The sequence below is a fragment of the Perissodus microlepis genome, chromosome 5 (assembly GCF_051167445.1).
Source record: "Perissodus microlepis isolate ML-2025 ecotype Zambia chromosome 5, ASM5116744v1, whole genome shotgun sequence".
In the NCBI taxonomy this organism is placed as follows: domain Eukaryota; kingdom Metazoa; phylum Chordata; class Actinopteri; order Cichliformes; family Cichlidae; genus Perissodus; species Perissodus microlepis.
The window spans coordinates 30,279,679-30,301,283 of NC_140465.1; the positions used below are offsets into that span (position 1 = coordinate 30,279,679).

At 38.7% G+C, this 21,605-nt stretch overlaps 3 protein-coding genes across 10 annotated transcripts in view; 2 read left to right on the forward strand and 1 right to left on the reverse strand.

Moving 5' to 3' along the window:
- nav1b (neuron navigator 1b) overlaps positions 1 to 21,322 on the reverse strand; it is a 92,068-nt gene extending 70,746 nt beyond the window's left edge. For 2 of the 7 annotated variants that reach the window (XM_084929298.1, XM_084929293.1), the window contains exon 1: positions 5,302 to 5,792. The gene's annotated coding sequence lies outside the window, so the exon portion shown is untranslated. Of the gene's footprint in view, positions 1 to 5,301; positions 5,793 to 7,822; positions 7,842 to 20,287; positions 20,375 to 21,151 lie in introns of those variants that run through there. The other 5 variants (XM_084929299.1, XM_084929297.1, XM_084929294.1 and 2 more) reach the window with 4 other exon arrangements.
- Positions 10,265 to 15,225, forward strand: csrp1b (cysteine and glycine-rich protein 1b). 2 transcript variants are annotated; one of them, XM_084929291.1, is made up of 6 exons: positions 10,265 to 10,391; positions 11,242 to 11,351; positions 11,800 to 11,968; positions 12,190 to 12,337; positions 12,431 to 12,524; positions 13,319 to 15,225. In XM_084929291.1, the coding sequence occupies exons 2-6, from the start codon at positions 11,243 to 11,245 to the stop codon at positions 13,393 to 13,395; spliced, it is 597 nt and encodes a 198-aa protein (XP_084785417.1). In that variant the 5' UTR covers positions 10,265 to 10,391; position 11,242; the 3' UTR covers positions 13,396 to 15,225. The 2 variants fall into 2 exon arrangements, with proteins under 2 accessions (XP_084785417.1, XP_084785418.1); XM_084929292.1 differs by having other exon boundaries at positions 12,208 to 12,337.
- tnni1b (troponin I type 1b (skeletal, slow)) lies at positions 17,930 to 20,890 on the forward strand. The gene is made up of 7 exons (XM_084929309.1): positions 17,930 to 18,018; positions 19,225 to 19,257; positions 19,571 to 19,612; positions 19,703 to 19,834; positions 19,966 to 20,055; positions 20,231 to 20,407; positions 20,627 to 20,890. Exons 3-7 carry the CDS (start codon positions 19,604 to 19,606, stop codon positions 20,729 to 20,731), a joined length of 513 nt encoding a protein of 170 aa, XP_084785435.1. The 5' UTR covers positions 17,930 to 18,018; positions 19,225 to 19,257; positions 19,571 to 19,603; the 3' UTR covers positions 20,732 to 20,890.
- Positions 21,323 to 21,605: the final 283 nt, after the last annotated feature.

The window sequence follows — 21,605 nt, forward strand, 5'->3', positions numbered from 1 at the left end:
GCCATCATGCAATGCCTTCATGAGGCAGCAACCAATACAGAAGCATATGTTGCCAAGTGCTCCAACAACGAGAATGCCATCATGAAAAATCCTATGATTTCACGATAAGGAATAATCGCCACAACCAGCAAGTATATAATGATTTCTTCTACCAAAAAATGTCTTACCACAAACTCAATTCAGAGAATTTTTTTGGATAAAATGTGACTATCTTGTTATACTTTCAAGTGTAAGCTATTCATTTTTTTGTTCATTTATTTCTTTATAAATGAGTTTGAACTAAATTCCTTTCAGTGTACTGGATCCTATAGTAGAATTACCTAGGGGGGGCATCCAGGAAAACTTTCTGATGCTACAAATAAGGGATCAGAGGGCAGATTACAAGCTTAAGATTAAAGTGATTGTTGGATGCATGTCAGCAGCAGTTCTTACAGATATGTATAAAATGTATAAAATAGGGCTCTAATTTCTGTAATTTTCTGCGCACTTGAGCTATTATGAGCTGATTTCAGTTCCTGCGCATGGAGGAGGACAAACAAGGGGGAACAGGCGCATGATGGTAAAGTGCAAGCTGCATCCAGAATAGAAACAGCTACATTATATTGCAGATGCTTAGAAAGAGCATCGGCTCCAAATATCCACACAGACAGCATGCTAACACAAAGCAAGCCAATAACCCAGAGTGATGACAAAGCTGAGTCTATGTTGACCCCAACCCAGCAGCCTGACCCTGAACTTGAACAAGTCACAAAGGCAGTAAGTCCGGTTTGCAGCATTGTGGCCTGCATTTCTACCTGTACATCTTTCTATAGTAGAATTACAGTGACAGTCACTTTGTAATTGTGTTGAACTGGCTTTCAGCTTTGCAGTGTTCATACATATACACTAAAAGAAAGAATGGATGTGTGCCCTCATTAGGATAGAGATTTGTGTGGCATGTGGGACTGCAGCCTACGGTTTATATTGTTAACTGGCAATTATGTGACATCTTATGAAGTAAACTGAAAGTAATGTAACGGGTAGTGTAGCAAATTACTTTCTCCAAGAAGTAATTAAGTAACATACATTATTATCATTATTATCATTATTATTATTATTATTATTATTATTATATTATTTAGTAATTAATTGTCGTTTAAAAAAAGTGAGTGAGGTCATTTCATGTAGACATGCCACATCATGTTGCCTCTTTGACATAAATGATTTAATTTATCTGAATTACAACAAACAAAAGTATACACAGCCCTGAAGGATTATGAGCAGTGCGGTATGTTCAGCTGTGAAATCCCTTAAGCGCACTAAAACAACCTTCTGCTGTAGTTATGCAGCTGTTATGCAACTGACACGGTTGTTTGAGGTGAACAGAAACTCCTATAGAAAAATGAAAGCGTTGGCCCTGCATGCTGCAGCACCGTGATGAGTGTGGGCAGTTGTCTGTGATGGTTCAACAGCCTTGTGAACTGGGTTATTAGAACAGGTAGGAGGGGAAATGTGGATCAAAAATATACTTTAATCATGGACCAAACTCCAGCAACACCCAAAATAGAAACAGTGATTCAGATCATACATAAGAAAGTAAGACATGATTTGTTACTTTCATCTTCCAGGCTGCCTGAGGTTAAGAGATTTACAAGTTTCTTTTCTTTATCCACATTCTGCTGAAACTATATGATTGATGACTGACTGACTACGCTGAACTAACTTACACCATACCATGTGCAATAAAGCAGATAGTTTGCCAGTGACAGTCTTTAGTTTGCAGACATTTATTTTACAGTACATGGTCAAACTCAGGATCACCAAAGTCCTTCTTTCACTTGCCACAGTCAAAGTCACATCTGATATGACCGACTGAGCATCTGCTCATGCCATTCCCGAAAGCTGTCACCACAATCAGCTTGTCACAATAGCCAGCAGTAAAATGAATGGCAGAGTAAAGCCAGGGCTTTCTTTCCTTTCTCTTGACACAAACTTGAAAATTGTACCGTATGACAAGGTGCTTCACTATGATACATGTATGGTAGTTGTCATTCATTTAAGAATTCTCTTAACTACAACACACCTTTAGCAGAAAGGAATAAACTGCTTACAACAGTTTACAAAGTTGCAGTGAAAACTGTGTACATTAACACTGGTGAACAAAAACTCATGGAAATTTTAACCCTCTTCATCTTGCAGTGTTATCAGTCCAGATTCAAACAAGGCTGAGCTTTCCTCCTAGTAGGGTCTTAACATAATCCTAGCTGAAGCCTGTCAAGTCAGCAAACTGAACTTTTCCGCAAACAGCTAAGGTTTCCACATGAAACACAAAAAAATAGTGAAACAGTCGTGCTTTTGTTATACAGTTCTCTCTTACAATGCATTGTTCCAGTGCTACTGCACATGTGGGGTTCAGAGTTTGTGTTCTTTTCCCAGAAACTGGTGATACTGTTTAACTTAAAACACAGTCCATTGCTTCAGCCACATACCTGCCAGCAAGAGACCTCCACAGCTGCCAGATGTTCAACACAGTTCACACATCCAGCAATGTGGCGTCCTGTGAATGCTTAATAAAGAATTTGAACCTCCCTAGGTTAATATGCATATTGTTTTCACTAACAGTACACCAAAAATGGTCTTCCATCAGTATCTGCTCAGCTGAGCAGATACTGATGGAAGAATAGGGGAAGAATGGGGGGCAACTGCGCTGAAATGTCAGCGTGCCTGCAACATGTCACTCAGCAGCTGACAACAGCGACATAAATTGTAACCAGAGGACTTAAAACTGAGGCGCTGCTCTTCCTGGAGGTTTTCCTAGTCAAAACAATCATTTCTTTATTTTTATATGTGTACACTTTAACAAAAAGCAATTAGAATGAGTCATAACATGCATTAATCTTTCCTCCATGCCATTTACATAAAAATGATCCAGAAGAACCGTATGTGAGTGCACAGCTCAGCCTGACATTGTCACCCAGAAGCAGCCCACGATTGCCATCTTTGGCATGCTTCCCCTGGCAGCCATCACTGACCCTGCATAAACAACATAAAGCTAGAACATGCACAAAATGGGAGAAGTCACCCCTTGTCATGTCTGAGCTCTGACAAAGGTTTATTCTGAACACCCATTATTATATAACAGCTTTATATGGAACACGTAAAATATGTATCAAGTTTTCCGAAGCCGGCATACATGTCATTTTCGGTTAGCCAAGGTGGAACATGTCTGCTACTGGAGCGTGTCTGCGGATGAGATTTTCCAAACCAGACAAACCACACACACACACACACACACAGGATTCAGGACGCTCTGAGACGTGGCATTTACGAGAAGGGAAAATAAATAAATAAATCTCCCTTTGAACATCATGGTCTCCAGCATTTGAAAACATCCCATCATAACATCATTGTGCATGCGTGTGTTGTTACATCACAACTGTCGTTGTTATTGATGGTATTTGTAACTCGAAATGAGCTATTTTACTGTTCAGTAGCTCACTGACCAGAATGCCTACACTGCTACTTCTTTTGACAGGATGATGAAAAGGAAACTACAAGGCATCTGCAAATGCAGCAGGTCTGAAAGTCTTTTGGACATGATGGGTACTCCCGGGAAGAGGCTAAAATATACCCTTAGCTACATTTTATAAAAATCACCATAATAAATGTCTCACCACAGACAACTGTTTCTGTGTTGTGTCATGATAATCCAGCAACTCTGAAATTAGTTAAGTTCAAGTTGCATACATGATAGATCTGTTTTATTTAGAATGACATCACCCACCATTAGTGTTATAGTGTTATGCCAAGCCCCATGTATGGACTCCCTTTGTAGAATTGAATTACTTTATGGTTTGCACTGTATGCATTAGTGCATGCTCACGTTGAATGGCACTTCAGTTCTGTTTAGTACAGACCAGCATGTGTCTGCGGAAAAGCACTACCAAGTACCAAATTGAAAAAAAGTGCTGATAGAGCATGCTTTGTCAGATTTTTTCTTGTTTTTTTTTTTTTATCCCTCTAAACATCACATTGACGTTACACAGATAGGCACATTTTTACCAGACAAGCAGTTTGACTCCCAGTAATTTCAGGATTCATAATCCTCATCGTATTCTTGCCCAACTAATGTTATTCCCATAATGTTAGCAATCTAACACTTTACACTAAGATACTGAAGCTTACCTTCTAAACATCAGCATAGTGGAAGTGCCACACAGTACGTTAGCATGATGAGTGCAGCATGTAGCTTACACAACCACCTCACAGAGTCTCCAGGAATTTCTTTGTTTTCCACTGCATTGTGGAAGAGTTTTTGTATATCATTTGGGAAACCATTAAACATCTGAGAAGTTGTTTGTTTGCTTGTTTTTGCTTTAATCTGCCATTGAAACTGTAGCTGAGTTTTGGCCATTCGGAGATGAAAAGCTGTAAACAGTTATAAAGATATTTTCTTTCAGTTGGATTACTGGTCAATGAAAAGAACTCAATGAGCTCAGTGCAATAAACCCAACATTTGAATTTATATCAGCCTCTCAAAGAAATATCTTGAATTTTGGGCTGCTAAATACTCTGCTGAATCTAGGCCTATTGGCATTGAAGCAGCCATTAAAATCACACAACATATTAGCACACGGACTTGATATAATGATATATTTAAATATTTTTCCCTCCTTAAAACTAAAACTTTGCCATCACAGGATCTTTAAATTTCAAAGGAAGTCTTGTCGGCCAGCACTGAAACAAGAGCTCATATTGATTCAGTCTTTGATGAGGACATCAAAAACCAAAACATGAATAATCACAGGCTACTGGAGCTCAGTGTAAACTAAACTAAACAGTGATATGGATGAGCCTGACGCAGAAATAGCCTCCAGCACAAACAGTTATGAGTCAGCAGTATATCCCAGACATTTGCTAGGCATATGACTCCCTGTACAAGGCACGGGCAACAAAAATCTTTGCAGGAATTAGTTGAGCTGTTTGACTGTGTCCTATTCCCCTCAGGCTCTTTTTCTTTTTTGTCATACACATGATAGAAATCTCTCCACAGGACACTGCTGTTAAAGGACTGTGTGTGCCGATTCCTCGCATGCTCAACAAATACTACATCAAAATGCACTTATGGTAGTAGAATCATTCAACTCAGATGTTTAGAGAGAACAGGAAATAAAAAGCTAGTATTAACTAAATGATTTCAAGTCCAGTTTAATTCAAAATAATTTAACAGGTAGCATATTTCTTGCTAGTCTATTTTTATTATAACGGATTATTAAACAGACATTGTTTTCTCTATTTATTAAGCAAAGAACCCAAACTTACCTATAATTGACGCTGACAAAACTTAATGAGATGCTAACAAGCTCAGAACATGTGGATGCTGAGTGATGAGCAATATCTCCAGACCTACATCAGTCCATCCTCGTTACAGCCCATGTGCTCAAAGTCCTGTGGAAGTCTACTGTCCGGTATGCAAATACCCAGAACCCCAAAGAAGCAGCTTCAAGCTCTGAAGCATCTCAGCCTCTGTCCGATGCCTGGATCAAAGTGGGACTGCTCTCTTCCCGCTTGCATAACAATACTCTAGACACATCCTCAGCTGCTGCTGGTGCCTGTGGATGGGACTACTTAGCTACCAGGCGATCTCTCTCTGACTTGCAAATGGACCTGGCACTGTTCCAGTCCAAGTCTTTCTGAACAAAAGTGCTGAGCTTAAACTGGGTCATATACCTGGTGAAACGCTCATAAAACAGCCTCATACTCTGCACTTAGTAATCTCTGGCGCTTTCTGTCACTGCATAGCTTGGCGGGTTGCGTATGCATCTTTTCTGCCTGGCGCTCAATGTCCTGAGTCACAGCTAGAGCCAGCGAACTGGACTAATTTGAATTGTCAATGCATGTTTGTAGTTGGCTGCCTACGGGGCACAGGCAGCACGACCCCTACTGAGAATCTGGGCCAAAGGAAGCCGGCTCAGAGGTGTCAGCTCAGGGAAAAAAAAGAATGACAGGAGCGATGATATGGTGACAGCATGGGTTCACACATTTTTTTCCTCATAATCTTTGAGGCTGGGATTACAAACTGTGACTAAGACACCCCTCTCTGTGTGGTACAACCAAATATTAGAAAGCAAGTCATATGATCAGCTTACAAGGTTGAATATGTGCAGGCTAAGGACATGTAGTGGAATATAACTAAAATGAACCTGTGCTGAAAGCAATGAAACTACACACTTCAAACGGGTGTGAAGACAGAGGGCAATGAGTGATTTGATGGTGGGGTACGCCATAATTCTCGCACATTTGAGAAAATTGCCTGCCCTTGAAGTTAAATCGCTCTGCAGGATGACTTAAGTTCACAAGGGGAGATTATAGACTGAGGCAGTTTAGAAATTAGACCCCTATGTCCTCTGTGTCTGAGTCTTAAACAGGAGATAAGTGAGGATTACAGTCAAAGATGTGCACTGGCTGGACGCAGAAATTTTCAGAAAACTGTAATTAATCCTCACGCTGCACAGATACTCCACACGTTTGCTGTCTGACCTTGAGAGATACAAATTGCTATCTACATTATAAGATCCCTCGCACAGGGTTGAACATAGTCACAGCCTAATTAAAGGTGCCAAGATAAACAATCAGTAGTATTACAAGCAGGTACAAACATCTTAAGTGAACTGCAATGATAAAAAAAGTCCTTCATCGTCTTACGTACCCTTGCACGTTATTAACTGTGCACTTCACACTCTGATGCTTGTATGTGCTGCCTCAGATAATAAGCCTTGTCACCTTTTGCATCAGCACACAGCACATATAACACAGACAGAAAAACGGGTGTGTCTCAAACATAAGCTCTGCCCATATGTGACCTCTGCTGGCTAATTCGTGTAGCTACATCTCTACGCCTCTCATTATGGCCACAGTGCGTGCTGCAAAGCAGGACTTGGCAATGGATTCAGTAAAACATCAAACTACTGCTCCCTGAATCAGACAGAGAGGATTGTTCAGTGCTGAAATCCTGCCAAAAATCCCTCTAAACACAATTATCTCATTCCCACCCTAGATGCATCCAATGTTTTTGCTGAACAAATCATGGTTATATTTTTCCATCCTAATCTGCTCTAATGACATTAGACAAAACATTGCAAACACTTTTGGTTACTTGTGTTTGAAAAGCTATTTTTGCTTTCTCACACAAAATAATAGAGATTCAGAATGGAGGGAGAACAGGTTTACTGCTAAAAAGTTTAAATTCAATACACCTTTCAATGTGCCGAAAAGGGCGCCTAGTGCAACCAATGACTTTTGCATCAGTCTGATCCTTAAATGCAATATTTAAGGAAGTTAATCAGAAAATTACAAAACACTATTGTTTATTATTTCCTTTTCTTTTCTTTATGTCTTTTTCCTTTTTCTCTGTTTGATTAAATGATGTGGAAAAGGTCAGCAAAAAGTAAAAACTTGCCATAAAAATTTATAAAGATGAAGGTAACATATTAAAGCGCTTGTTTAAACTAAAGATATAAGGTGAAATAAAACCAGAAAGTACTCTCATTAGAGAAGCTCAGCTGTGTAAATTTGGAGCATTTTGCTTATAAAATGACAGATTACTTTTAAAGATTCCTCAACTAAACAGTTTAATCTTAAGTAGTGAAATGAAAACAAACACAAAAACAACCAGTGAAAAATTGGAAAAAATTAGGCTACATGAGGTTGTTTTGGCAGAAGTAACACATGACAACATGAACCAAACTATGAATATTAATCAGTTGAATACGAAACACTGCTGTGTACCCAGCCAAACACACCAACACAACACAAACACATTCTCAGTGTGAAGTCAGCTCACCTCTTCCTCTTCACCTGATAACTGGCAAAGCTTCTGCAAGAAATGTTGCCAAAAGCAAGATCATTAGCAAAGAAGTGCTGGATTTAAGTCAGGTGTTTTGTTTTGTTTTTAAAATAGGACCAAATTCCTCCATGAGACTTCAAGAGCAATCACTGCTCCTCCACACACTGATGGATGGACCACAGCCCAGCTCCGCCACTGCCTCTTATCATGCTTTCCCTCTCAGTCTGTGCTCTTCCTCTGGATTAATCCATTGAGTAGCTGTCACTCCACCCCTCTCTTCCTCTTGTTTCCCTCTCTGTCATGAGCCTAATCACATGTACACATACTCTACAACTAGCCAAGGCAGATGTCCACAGAGCAGAAACAGAGGGCTAGTGTTAGCCAATGGCAGGCTATAAATAGGCTTCTTGAGTTCATCATTGTCTCTTCGTATGATGGTGAAGAGCCTGGAGGGCTTAGAGGGAGGGAGAAAGGCACAGCATCACTATCTGCTGGCTTTTACTTCTCTCCTTGCATCGGCTGTAATCTCCATATCGGTTTCACTTCTCCTTATCTGTCTCTTTCATAGGGAGATATCTGAACCTAGCATCAATCATGTTTACGAATGAACGACAAAGCAAAAGATTAAAAAAATAATCCAAAATACAAGAAACTGTGACTCTGTGTTATGATTTACTGAATAGTGGGATTATTTATATCATACCATGCATCAATCTCTTCCATCTGAAAGGTCATGCGTGCATTTTTTTTTTTTCCACCAAGAAGGGGAATGCCTTCTACAATTGTTGAATGTCATAGTGCACAAGATGAGCAGCAAAATGTCAACAATTGTTCTTAAAGCAGAAGCAGGTAAATGCACATGCCACAATAAGCAAAGCTGCTAGTCTGCCGTAATAGACGTACAGACATGTTTAGCTTCAGTTCTTTTTCACATAATGTCTGTTGCTTTTATGAAATTTTATATTTCAACAAACAACAAACTGTAAGCGTTATTATTGTGGGAGCATTTAGGAACCACAGCAAAGTGGGGGTTCCAAGTTCTGAGACGCATAGTGCATAAAAGTCTCCAATGCTCTGCTGACTCAACAGCAGAATTCTAAACATCCTCTGGCATTAACATCAGCACAAAAACTGTGCACCAGTAGCTTCATGGCCAAGGAGCTCCTGTAGGTGTAATGTGTCGGTGGCCAGTACTTTTGTCCATATAGTGTACATGTGAAATAAATGCAACTCGAGAGAAATATCTAAACTACTACCCACAAAGTTGCATCAATCACTTAAACTCAATGATGTCTTTGAAGAAAGTACTGAAGGAAAAAGAACATTGCATCTCTTTAGTAAAACACCTTGTAAGGAAACAGTACAAACTTTATCCTTTATTCATGCTTATCTGAGAGAAGGAATGTGTGCAAGCACTACAAAAACTGGGATGTGCATATTTCCCATTTAGACAAACACAAATGTCTTTCTCCCTGAAGAATAATAGTAATGCTCTTATCTAAAGTCAGAACCAAAACAGTTAAAGCTGCTCTCAGCTACAACATGGCAGACAAATGGATTTTATTTTCAGCAGTTCTGCTGCTCTTTTGTGCTATTTAATTGTTGGTTTCTCTAGTGCACTCTTACTTCTATGGTTACAAAGGTAAACCTAAAACATATATTTTTTGTCACTGGGACTTGTGGAGGATGTACATGTACTTTATATCTTGCTTAGTTTTCTCAGAATTTTATTCAGTCTTTTTATATTCTAATGATTTTCTTTGCTTATGTAACGTACTTCGAAATACATTGTTTGAAAAAAATGCATTTCCATTGCCCTGCCTTTCTTCCTCTTGTTCTTCTTTCAGGTGCTCCCTTTAGGGGTCAACAACAGCTCATCTGCTTCCATCTCACTCTATCCTCAGGACCATCTTCTGTCACACCACCCCTCTGCATTTCCTCCATCACCACATTCATCCTTCTATGAGGTCTTAATCATTCTCTGTTGCCTGGCAGCTCCATATTCAACATCCTTTACCCAGAATACCTACTATCCCTCCTCTGCACATGTGCAAACAATATAAGCCCTGTCTCTCTGTTGCTTTGACCGTGTGTGTGTGTGTGTGTGTGTGTGTGTGTGTGTGTGTGTGTGTGTGTGTGTGTGAGAATGTGTTTAAAATAAGTCAGTAAATAATGTTTATCTAATATTTACATCAGTTTTCAATTCTCAAAGCTCTCAAAATTCAACCTTTTACCTCTTCTTACCACTTGGGACAAAGAGTGTGCAAACTTACAAGTTGCAGACATTTAGTAAGTTGATTCAAGAACACAATGTAAAACACATGCCAAGACAGTGAATCTTCACTCCTCTCTCCCACCCTCCCATCTCTCGATAACTACTCATTATCTTCCTCCTCCTCTTCCTCCCTGCATCTCTCTCCCTCCGTGTCTTTTTGTCACAGCTCCTCCCTCACTTCAACATGGGCCTCCCTCTGTTTCTCTGCTAACAAGTGTCTCTTCTCAGCTCAGCTGTCTCACAGTTTCATCAAACACCCACCGAGAGGAGCGTCGCTTTGACTTGTTACGGGTAAGATAAATTTGAATATTTTTTTATATCTCAGCACTTAATCATACAATTTCACGCTGCAGCACAAATTTGTCTCTACTTTGTGCAAGCAAGAAATGCACGATGGAAGTTTTACTTGAAATTGAATTTTTTTTTTCTTTTTTTTTAAATTGGGAAGTAAATATATTAATATAAAAGAAGCACTGTAGACATACAATTTAGAAATAGTCAAGAGGCTTTTCCTGAGCATCAGTAGCACTGGCATCCAATAAGAAATAACTGCTGTTTAATATCTAAAAATACCTTCAAGCAAACTTTCATTTTTTGAGACAATTTTATGTGTGATTAGAAATAATTAACTACTACATTAAAAAAAAAACAATGTTGGGTTGCCAAAAGTTGTTAACAATGCTGTTGTGACTACAAAACAAATTGAAAGTAGATTATTTGATTTCTCTGTGTATGACAGCACGAGCCAGGCATATCTGAAATGTCACATAGTGTGTTTGCCATTAAAATGCTTTGAATTTTTGAAACCCAGAGCGATATTGATGTGGTGTTTATACAGAGCCTCACGTCATTTTATCTGAGTAAGCTGGTTTAGTGCTATCTAAAAAATGCAAGATACTTTGCATTTTACAATAAGGTCTCAACAGCCCTTCTGTTATCCACTCAACCCAGCAGGCTTAAACTGGAAAACGGAAGAAAGAGCAATATATCAGAGAAAACTGGTGCTTCTCCTTTTATAGGAATTGTTGCATCTAGCCTCAAGTGCTGCAGAAGGCCTCTGTCTACTGACCAAGAATGATCTGAACATTATATATACAGTGGATGAGAAATCTACATAAGCAGCTCTCCTGTGTGTTTGCAGAATGCCTTTAGGGGGAGGAAATAAGTGTGGCTGCTGCCAGAAACCTGTCTACTTTGCTGAGGAAGTGCAGTGTGAGGGAAAGAGCTGGCATAAATCCTGTTTTCTGTGCAGTAAGTACTGAGAATTTAAGGTAATCCGAATCATTTGATCAACAACTTCTTTAAATCATAAGAAGTGCCCGGCAGGAATGCAGAGTATTTGGCATCACAGGAGTAAAGTGAGCATCCACAGCTTTTCACTAAGACATCTCAGTCCTTATTTGGATCCACTGCAAACATGTGACAAATACTTGGGCTTCCTTTTATGGCGAAGGAAGGTACACACACTCAGTCTCAAACACTGAGCAGTATTTATCTGAGACAGCCACTGTGGTACACACCATTCCCTTCTGTCACACAGAGTTTGTGGGTATGCCACAGCTAAACATCTGTTTTTAAAAAATGGTGGCTTGTGGTGGGTGACTGCTTTTGAAAGATAAGCTCATGCTGTAGATGCTTGAGAACTAACGAAAGAAAACTATGTGTATATTTGTTTTTCTCCCTTTATCTCTGTTTTAAGTGGTGTGTAAGAAAAACTTGGACAGCACAACTGTGGCTGTTCATGTGGATGAGATCTACTGCAAATCGTGCTATGGCAAGAAATATGGGCCAAAAGGCTATGGCTACGGAGGTGGAGCTGGCACGCTGAGTATGGATACGGGAGAGGGTCTTGGAATCAAGCCTGAAGTGTGAGAAAAACATCACTTCCTCCTTTAACTACTGAAACATTCAGATATATAACAAAGAACTCTATAATCAAAACGAAAACTAATATTTTATTTATGTTTGAATTACCACATGATATAATAAAACACACCAAACCTCAGGTTCTGTATTTAAAGCTTAAATGACAGATGAGTACAAGGAAAGAAATACATTGAATTTCTTTTTCTTAATTCCATATGAAAAGCTTTTTTTCTAATGGCAGACAAGCTCCTCATCGCCCTACAAATAACCCCAACTCCTCCAAGTTTGCCCAGAAAGCAGGAGGCTCAGACGTGTGTCCACGCTGTGGGAAAACAGTGTATGCAGCAGAGAAGGTTATTGGGGGAGGCAATGTAAGAAAGAGAAAAGCTGCAGTCTCAATGTGCAGTCTTGTTTCAAAATAAAAGTAGATGACGATTTAAAACATTTCTTTCATGTCTCTTCAGTCATGGCATAAGAGCTGTTTTCGCTGTGCCAAATGTGGAAAAGGACTGGAGTCCACAACCCTTGCTGATAGAGATGGGGAGATCTACTGTAAAGGTTTGTGTATAAAAGTATTATATAAAAGACAAAAATATCCCCTGGTTCACACTGATTAAATATAGAAAATGCCATTTTTTCCTTGTGTAATAAGTGTATAGTACATTTATATTATATTAGCATATTTAAAGACCATAAACACACGTCAATTTATAACTGACAAAATAAAGCATATTAAACACTTCCCATCTCTCTGTTCAAAGTCACTCGACCGAGTAACTTGGTTAAAAGACAAAATAACATTGAAAATCACTATGATATCTCTGGTAATGTGTAACTATGTTTGAGTTGAACTGCATGTCCACTGCCAAATTACTTGAGACAGATGCTCAAATGGCAGCAGCGCTGACACATTGACCAAGATTTCATTAAATTTATGCATTCATTTTTTTTTTTTTTTTTTTTTAAATTAACACCAATTCTAATGACAGGCCCCATTGATTTTATGACTGTAAGGCCAATCCAATATCAATGATATTCATTAATCACAGGAACATTTCAGTAGACAATTAAGAATATGTTTTCCACACATTCCTTCTGTCTTCCATCAGAAAGCACTAACACATTTATGCATTGCAAAATGGTCCACTATAGGTCTTTCTCAGTTCTAAGTTCATGCATTCGTAGTAAACCCTTGACAAACAGCAATAAAATTATAATTTCCCGGTATATAGTTAATATTTTATATGCTTAAATGTTAATATCCTTATCAAGCTCATAATTCCAGCATTCGTTCTATATTCTATATGCAAATTATGCACAGGATTTCTCATTCATTTTTATTTCCTTTACAGGTTGCTATGCAAAGAACTTTGGTCCAAAGGGTTTTGGCTTTGGTCAGGGTGCAGGCGCTCTTGCTCATTCCCAGTGAAGCCTGAAGCCTTAGCTCACCTGGGACTGTCATCTGGTGGGCTCTGATATCACAGCTTCTGGGATCTCTCAGTCAACATGTAGCTTATTTCACTCTGCCCTTTCACTTTAGCTACAGGCAATGAAAAATGAAAGAAGCACACATCAGCAGCTCTTTGAAAATATTCACCAAGCAGAGTCTGCTCCTTACTTGATGTTACATTAGACTCCAGTGTCCAAGTCCAACCCCAAAAAAGTTGGGATGTGTACATGTTATAAATAAAGATGGACAGAAGTGATTTGCAAATCTCATAAATCTATATTTTATTCACAATGGAACACAGAAAAGGCATTACATGCTTAAAATGAGGTATTTTACTTTTTCATTAACATTTTAGGTCATTTTGAATTTGCTGGCAGCAGCATCTTTCAAATGATTTGGGATGACGATAGCAAAAGAAGTTCAAACGTAATACTAAAAAACACAAAGCAGTAGGAACAGAGATTCAACAATCTGGAAAACACTCCACAAATTGATGATCAGTATTCTGAAATTTTACCAGAAAGTAATATACCATCATCAAAAGATTTAGAGAATCTGAAGAAATCTGTGTCCAAGGGACAAAAATGAAAATCAGTACTGAAATCATGTGATCATCAGTAACCTCAGCGGGACGACATTAAAAACATAACGGTCATAGGTATCACCTGCATGTACTCAGGAACACCTCTAGAAACCATCGTCTCTCAACACAGTTCACTGTGTCATCCACAAATGCAGGTTAAACCTCTATTATCCAAAGAAGTGCCAGATGTGAATACCATCTAGAAGCGTCACTGTCACAATTAGAATTTCCCAATTCTGGGACTAATAAAAGCCATCTTAACTTGTGCCAAAACTCCTTTAAAAATCAAATTAGTTATTTATTTGGTCAAATGATTAAAAGTTTAAAAATTATTTTTGGGAAATATGCGCACTGCATCCTGTGGACTAAAGAATGGACCATCTGACTTGTTATTAGTGCTCAATTTTAAAGCGTGCACATCATTAGCAGTGAAATTGGCTTCTTGCACATCTGGAAAGACACCATCGATGCTGGAAGACAAATACAGAGTTTACAGAAACAATTTCCAGACTTGTATGGACCGTTAAAGGAAGACGAGTTGGTACACAGTGGTAAACACAGCCCTGTCACAACTTGCTTGGGACAAGGCTGTGACATGTTTTTGCTGTCAGATTCAAAATGACCATATTTTATTTTAAATTTGTACATTTTCTCAATTTACACATTTGCTATGTTTTTTTATATTCTGTTGTGAATAAAATGTGAGTTTAAGATTTGCAAATCATTGCATTCTATTTACCTGATTACATTTGCTACATTGACTCAAGTGTAGCAAACACATCTACAAATGTAACACTGACATCTAATTCTACTTTAGTAGAAACACAAAGTGTGCACTCACTGAGTAGTTAACAATTTGGCTTAAACAGCACTAGAACATGTACACAAAAGCAACTTGGCTTATCGAGTGCTAAATTTAAATAACATCTAAAAACAATAGACAACAAGAACAAAAGAAGAAATACACTTATACACTGACAACTGTGAGAAAACAGTCTTAAATCATGCCTCAGTTACATTGGTGCTGAAGCTTTTCTTACTGCCGAATGTTATAAATAATATCTTAAGAAATGCATTTTTTGCTCTAACACAAAATAAATGTAATGGCAAAAGCAAACAGCAAGTTTGAAAGTTTTCCTTACTTGTCATAGTGCAAAGTTTTTCATTGTTGTTTTTTTTTAATCTGCTACTCAGATCTGATTAAATCAGCATGCATGTTTACGTGATCTCGAGTGTGCTTGATATTCTTTCTAAGTGATCATCTAACTTAACAACATGCCAGTTGTTGTGGTGAACAACAGAGCCATAGTATTCAGCCCCATCTCTGGCTGCACCGAGGAGTTGGCACACTGGCCAAAGCGCTATGCAGCTGTGGTGGTGGTGTTTGCAGAGGAGCTGTTTATTTTGGCACCATCTATAATATGTGTGAGTCACATCGGCAACAAAACTACAGCAGAAAGTCACGCAAACATCAAAGTGTTACAGGGAAAAGCGTAACTCTTTCATTTTGTTGATATGCTTACATAAATATACACTAGTCACCAGAATGTTATGGCTAAGATTGTGTAGGCGATCCAGTTGCAGCTGAGGGTTTCCTGTGGTGTCTGCTATGGACTGAACTTATTCTCTCCTTCATTCTGTCTTGGCAGTCTGGTGGCAGTTGCAGTCCTGTTTCTTAAAACCAGTGTTTTGTTATGTGTTGTTTGGGAGTGCCATTGCCGTAGGGATTTGTGCCATTTTGGAACAATGTTTATGTGGGTGGTAACATACAGATAAGCATCAGTACTCAAGCTTTTTGAAGCGACTGTTGCATTTTTAAACAGCATTATCAATCACACATCCCTCGTCTGTGATTTTAATGGTGCAGAAGTTTGTGTTAAATAGGAAAACCCCACAGATCCCCTTAAGCCAGTTTCTGTAGAAAGCAACAGAGTAGCACTCCATCACAATAAGATGCCTTATTCAATTATCAATAGGTCTGTCTTTAAATTTCTCCATATATTGAAGTAATGTTGGTGTACTTGTTATACACTACCACATCACATTAAAAATCCAAGAGCAAAGAAGGGAATATGCTGTCATGTGACCACTCAGTGACAGGGCACTCAGTTCTATGTCATATCAGACTTTGCAGAACAAGTACTGGCACTACAGTTTATCCACATACACAGTAATAAAACCTGAATCATTCGGTTGACATTTTAAAGTTTTTTGTCTTAGAAAAAAAACCAAACAAAAAAACCCCAGAAAACACCCAGAGACTAGTGCGATGTACACCACATAATCCCTTTTCAACTGTATGTATCCTTCCTGCTTCCTGGAAACAGTGCTACAAACACTCAGAGGACTGCCGATTCCGCCATATATACTGTGGAATTAGAATCAGCTGCCATGAGCTAGGAGGGCGACTCAAATCAGATGCAGGGATTGAGTCCTGACTTAGTGAGAGCAAAAGATTATTTCCTGCATAGTCCATTTCACATCCTTGCTTCAAAAATAATAAATAAATAAATAATAATAAGACACAGCTTGAATTATAACTGAAAGAGTACAAACACATTGTACTCTTGCTATAGTTTTGAAAAACTAAATGTTTTCCCAGCTTTCAGTCATCACTGGGTGACAGGCCTGGGCTGTCCCAAGTCCCAGTCTTGCCTTTTGATCTGCCCCTTTATAAAAGCAACACATAAAACAAATACAACCATCAATTTAAGAGTCTTCTGATTAAAGATGACTGTTGGTGTCCCATACTTGACAGAGCTTCAACATAGTTACTTTGTCAAATAACTGTTTGTGTTCCAGCAGTCAGGATGTCCACTGGACAGGTGCGTAGCTATTTGATTGACTATACTGCAAACTCATGGCAACCACCCTCTATCCTTTCTGGCTGCTGCAGTTCCTGATATTGACAGCATATATGGAAACAATATAGTGCCCCACTTCTGGTCACATGCGACCAACAGGTGGTGCCCGTTATCCAGCAGATCTAGGCTTTAGCAAATTTACAGCCACATGTTTTAGGCTCTGTGGATGGTTATATCTGGCTGTCTGTGTGAACTCTAGATCAAAGCTGCTGTATCAAATCAGGACTTTGTTAGGCTATTATGTACATGACTGACTTTCAAACTGGACTTTCATGTTTGTTGTACTAAGTGGAGAGTATGTCAGTAACACAAACATCGCCCAGGTACAAATAATTTCATGGATTACTTTAAGGACTTACTGTCCTTGTGAGTGTGAACTGAGCACACAAATGTGTGTTCACAAAGACAGCCATATTCATCTGTGTTTTTATTTTGCTTTGAGCACACAAACCCCCAAATAAAAAGCATGCACACAATTGCGGCCTGAGACCCAGTATCAAAGAGTGGCAGCATCACACGGTGTTGCAATTTGTCTATGTTTAGTTGTGAGGCCGTGGCCAAATGAACACTGGAAACTGCATTCCTGTCTTAAAACCAAGGGCTTAATATTGTCTGCAGCCATTATCCTAATCAGACCAATGGGGCCCTTCAGTCTCAAAGGGGACATGGCAAGTCTCCAGTATCTCTTTCAATAGCCACAGAAAACCTCAGAAAATCATCTGTACTAACAAGACAGACTGTGGGCTGCTTTATAGTTGATTTAACTGAGGTGATGAGGAGGTATACACAAAACTCTGACCAAATGTCAGAAGAAAACAATAACTGATCCTGCCTAGAATTTTAAATAATTTACTTTTGTAAAAACAGACTAAAGATAAAAAATTTATTCAGAATGATGTTGTTTATGCCACTTTGCCACACATTAAAGTTCACACATATTATTATGAAGAATAGAAGAGCGGTGATCTGTCAACACAACACAAGCAGCACAGGCACGATTATCTTGAGACCACCCCCTCTTATGGTGTGTGTGTGTGTTTTTCTATTTAAAGTCTTATTGTGATAGAGAGAAGGGCCAAAAGGGAACTGGAGCTAAATGTTTCACTGTTCTTCTCTCCATCACTTCGTCTTTGTCTGCATCCACAACAAAGAAAGGTAATGGCATAGTCTTCCTGCTACACCGAATACTAGCCAGTGTAGTTTTCCCTGTTCTTTTTCACTTTGTAATATATTAATTTTCAATATATAATTTTATTACCAATATATAAACTGCTGGTATTTAAGAAAAGATCAAATAATATTTTTTGTGTTTTCCAGATAATACTTTGGTCTATTTCAGCAAATAGCAAAAAGTAATAATAAAAGACATCTATTACAGGTTACCTGAACCGAAGGTGACAACTCCTTTTTTTGGTTTAGTTTGATCAGTAGTCTGACATTCAAAGATTTAAAGTTAAATTACCTACAGGAAGAAAAGCAAACCATGATAGTTCTTTTTTTGTGCAAGAATTTAAAATTGTTTTTCCATAAACCATAAAAATAACAAATATGTCAAACAGTAAATAACCTGAATAGCAGGAAATGTATTACTCTTTTTAAAGCATTACAACAAAGCACTCCCAGTTGTTGATTTGTTGATCTGCTAACACTGTTCAGTAGCTCAATAGAAATCTGTAATCCGCAACTAGATTCAGTTCACTCTCTTAAGCAGTAAAGGCCAAACTGCTTACTTCAAGACAATAAATTATGAAGGGTGTCTGCTTGTTTTGTCTAATGTGACTATAAGCTAAATATCTGCATGGCTATAAATTAAAACAACAAAGTACTGTAACACAATATGTTACACCATCGATGGAGAAAAAAAGAATATATGTGTCATATAACTTGGTGAACATCAGTTATGCAGTTTAAGTCTGGGATGTTCTAAGATTTATAGAGCCAGTCTATATTTGTGTCTTGATCCTACAAAGCAGTGAGGGTGAAAGTGGGAAATAAATGCTTTCAGGAGTGGCTGCCATGTCGAGGGCCTGGCATGCTTTTCCATGTCTGCCATCACTTCCCTTTCAGTGTTATCAGCACTGAGAGGCAACTAGATGATTTTATCCAGGAGGCTCAATGAGCACAAAGTAACAATGTCTGATAAATTTAATAAAAAAATATTGCTAGATAAAATAAAGTTTTGTCATCCGTTATCAATTTCATGAATAACCGACCTCACTTGTCGTAAAGAATCTGGTATAACAGGCCTTGGGATATCTCTAAAGTATACTTTAAGTCTTTTAACACTATACCATTGACTCGCCCATTGTGTTCCTACTGTCAAGCACTTCAGAAACAAAAGGTTTTATTTTTGTCTTCCAGGGAGAATTGAATAGTCAAGATGCCTGAGAAAGCGTAAGTATATTGAGTTTCTATTATTATTTTAATTGCCGATTGAGAGGATCATTTACAAACAGTAAATAGAATTTAATCAGTAGAAATATAATTTAAACATGACAGGAGCAGTCAAGAATTACAATGAATTGAATTTCCTGTCATCAATAACAAAGCACTAATGTTGGCCTTCTGTTTCAACCAACAGACCAGAGGTAAGACTGAACTAAATATATTTACACTTACTAATGCTTCAAAAACAGCCACTTCAATCAGCATTACTGTAGACTAATAAAATGTCACAATATGATTAAAGAAACTATGCTTTTTGCAGAGGAAATCTAAAATCTCAGCCTCTCGCAAGCTCATGCTGAAGGTGAGTAATCTGCAATATTTGTCACACAATAACATCTCACTCAGAAGGATCGATCAAATAATTAAATTTACTTGGTGTCTTGTGTTTCAGAGCTTGATGGTAGCCAAGGCCAAGGAGGAACTGGAGCAGGAGATTGTAGAAAAAGACGAGCAAAAGGCAAAGTATCTGGAGGAAAAAGCTCCTCCAATACAGACCGGTGGCCTCTCCTTAGCAGAGCTACGGGTACCATTTAACATTCATCATCATTTTGTTGCCACCCACAGACTAAAGCTACGTGTGGTTACAGAAATTACACTGTCAAGAACTCAGCTATTCATCTCAGGACATTACGGGGAAATGATCTAACTTTGCAGATATTATGTGAGGAGCTGTATGCCAGAATAGATGTGGTGGACGAGGAGCGCTATGATATTGAAGCCAAGGTCTTGCATAACACCAGAGAGGTAAAAAACACAAAACTGTAGCAAAACTATAAAAAACAAAACAAAACAAAAAAAACTAAAATAAATGTATATATCAACATCAAATAGATACATTTATATCTGTATATCACTTCATAATATCTTATTTTGGCTTCAGATAAAAGGTAAGGGGTTTATGTCAAATTATCACCTCTAGATCAAAGACCTGAACATCAAGGTATTGGACTTGCGAGGGAAGTTCAAGAGACCTAACCTGAGAAGGGTGAGGGTCTCTGCTGATGCCATCCTGCGCTCCCTACTGGGCTCTAAACACAAGGTCTCTTTGGATCTGCGAGCTAACCTAAAATCCGTCAAAAAGGAGGACACAGAAAAGGTGAAGTCATGAGAAAGAAAAGCTAAATATACAGACACAGCTACTGACAGGAGATGCTTTGGGCAAAAAAAAGAAATGAATACAGATAATCATTTACTCCCCTTGTACACAAGATGTTTCCATATGTGCACATCAGGTCTTCTGCTGATGTTCTCGCCAAGTATGAGTGGCAAACTGTGAAAAATCATATCTCTCATATGTATTCTGTGTGTGCTGCAGGAGAAGACAGTGGAGGTGAGTGACTGGAGGAAGAATGTGGAGGCCATGTCAGGCATGGAGGGCCGCAAGAAAATGTTTGATGCTGCAAAAGGCCAAAATCAGTAAAACAGCTGGCGAACAAACAGCCGGCTTTCATCTAATCGCCATCACTTGCCTACCAAAGATTTCTGAGCACAAAGCATAAGGGATGCTTGGTGACTTCACATATTCAAGTCGTTTAAATACTCAGTATCTTTCCACTGAAATAAACACAGCATCTCTATTCTCATCGTCCCTGAGTCATCTTGTTTCGAAGAAGTGTTCAGTGATTTCTCTGTTTCTTGTTTATTTGTTTGTGCATACACACTAAGACACAGAAGCATATCCTTTGTAATAAAATACCCTAAATGAAACTTTACTTCAAAAGCACACAGATTCAGTTCTGTACAGCTGCACACGCGAAACAAAATTACCTGCCAACGTGCTCAACAGTACAGCAACTGGAAATTTGCAGGCTAAGGTAGCATACAAAGCGCACATACTTACTGTAAGTTTGGTAAGTGAACCAGCAAAGAATAAACCCTGCGGGAAGAATCAGTCTGCCATGAAGACTCCAGGACAGGAAACTCCAGTTTTAGCTCACTCGAGGATGAGAAACAGAGAAGAATCACAGAAGCAATGGAAAAACACAACTACCTTAAAAACGCATCTGTCCAACATGACTGGACTTTTTGTGGACGATGAAAACGCCACGCGAACCTGGAACTGGAGCTAAACACTGGGCTGGGGACCAGTAGTTTAAATAGACCGCGTCATTGCAGTCTGCGCATGCTCCGTGTAGCCAAAAAAAGAAGAAAAAAAGAAAACCACCGCCGTTTATTGAGCAGTGAATTTTGCACATGTCCCTGCATAGGTCAATAGACTAGACACCACGTTGTCATTTGCCGACACTAGCCAAGTGTGCTTGTAAGTTCTGGGACCACACCCATCTCTGAAAATA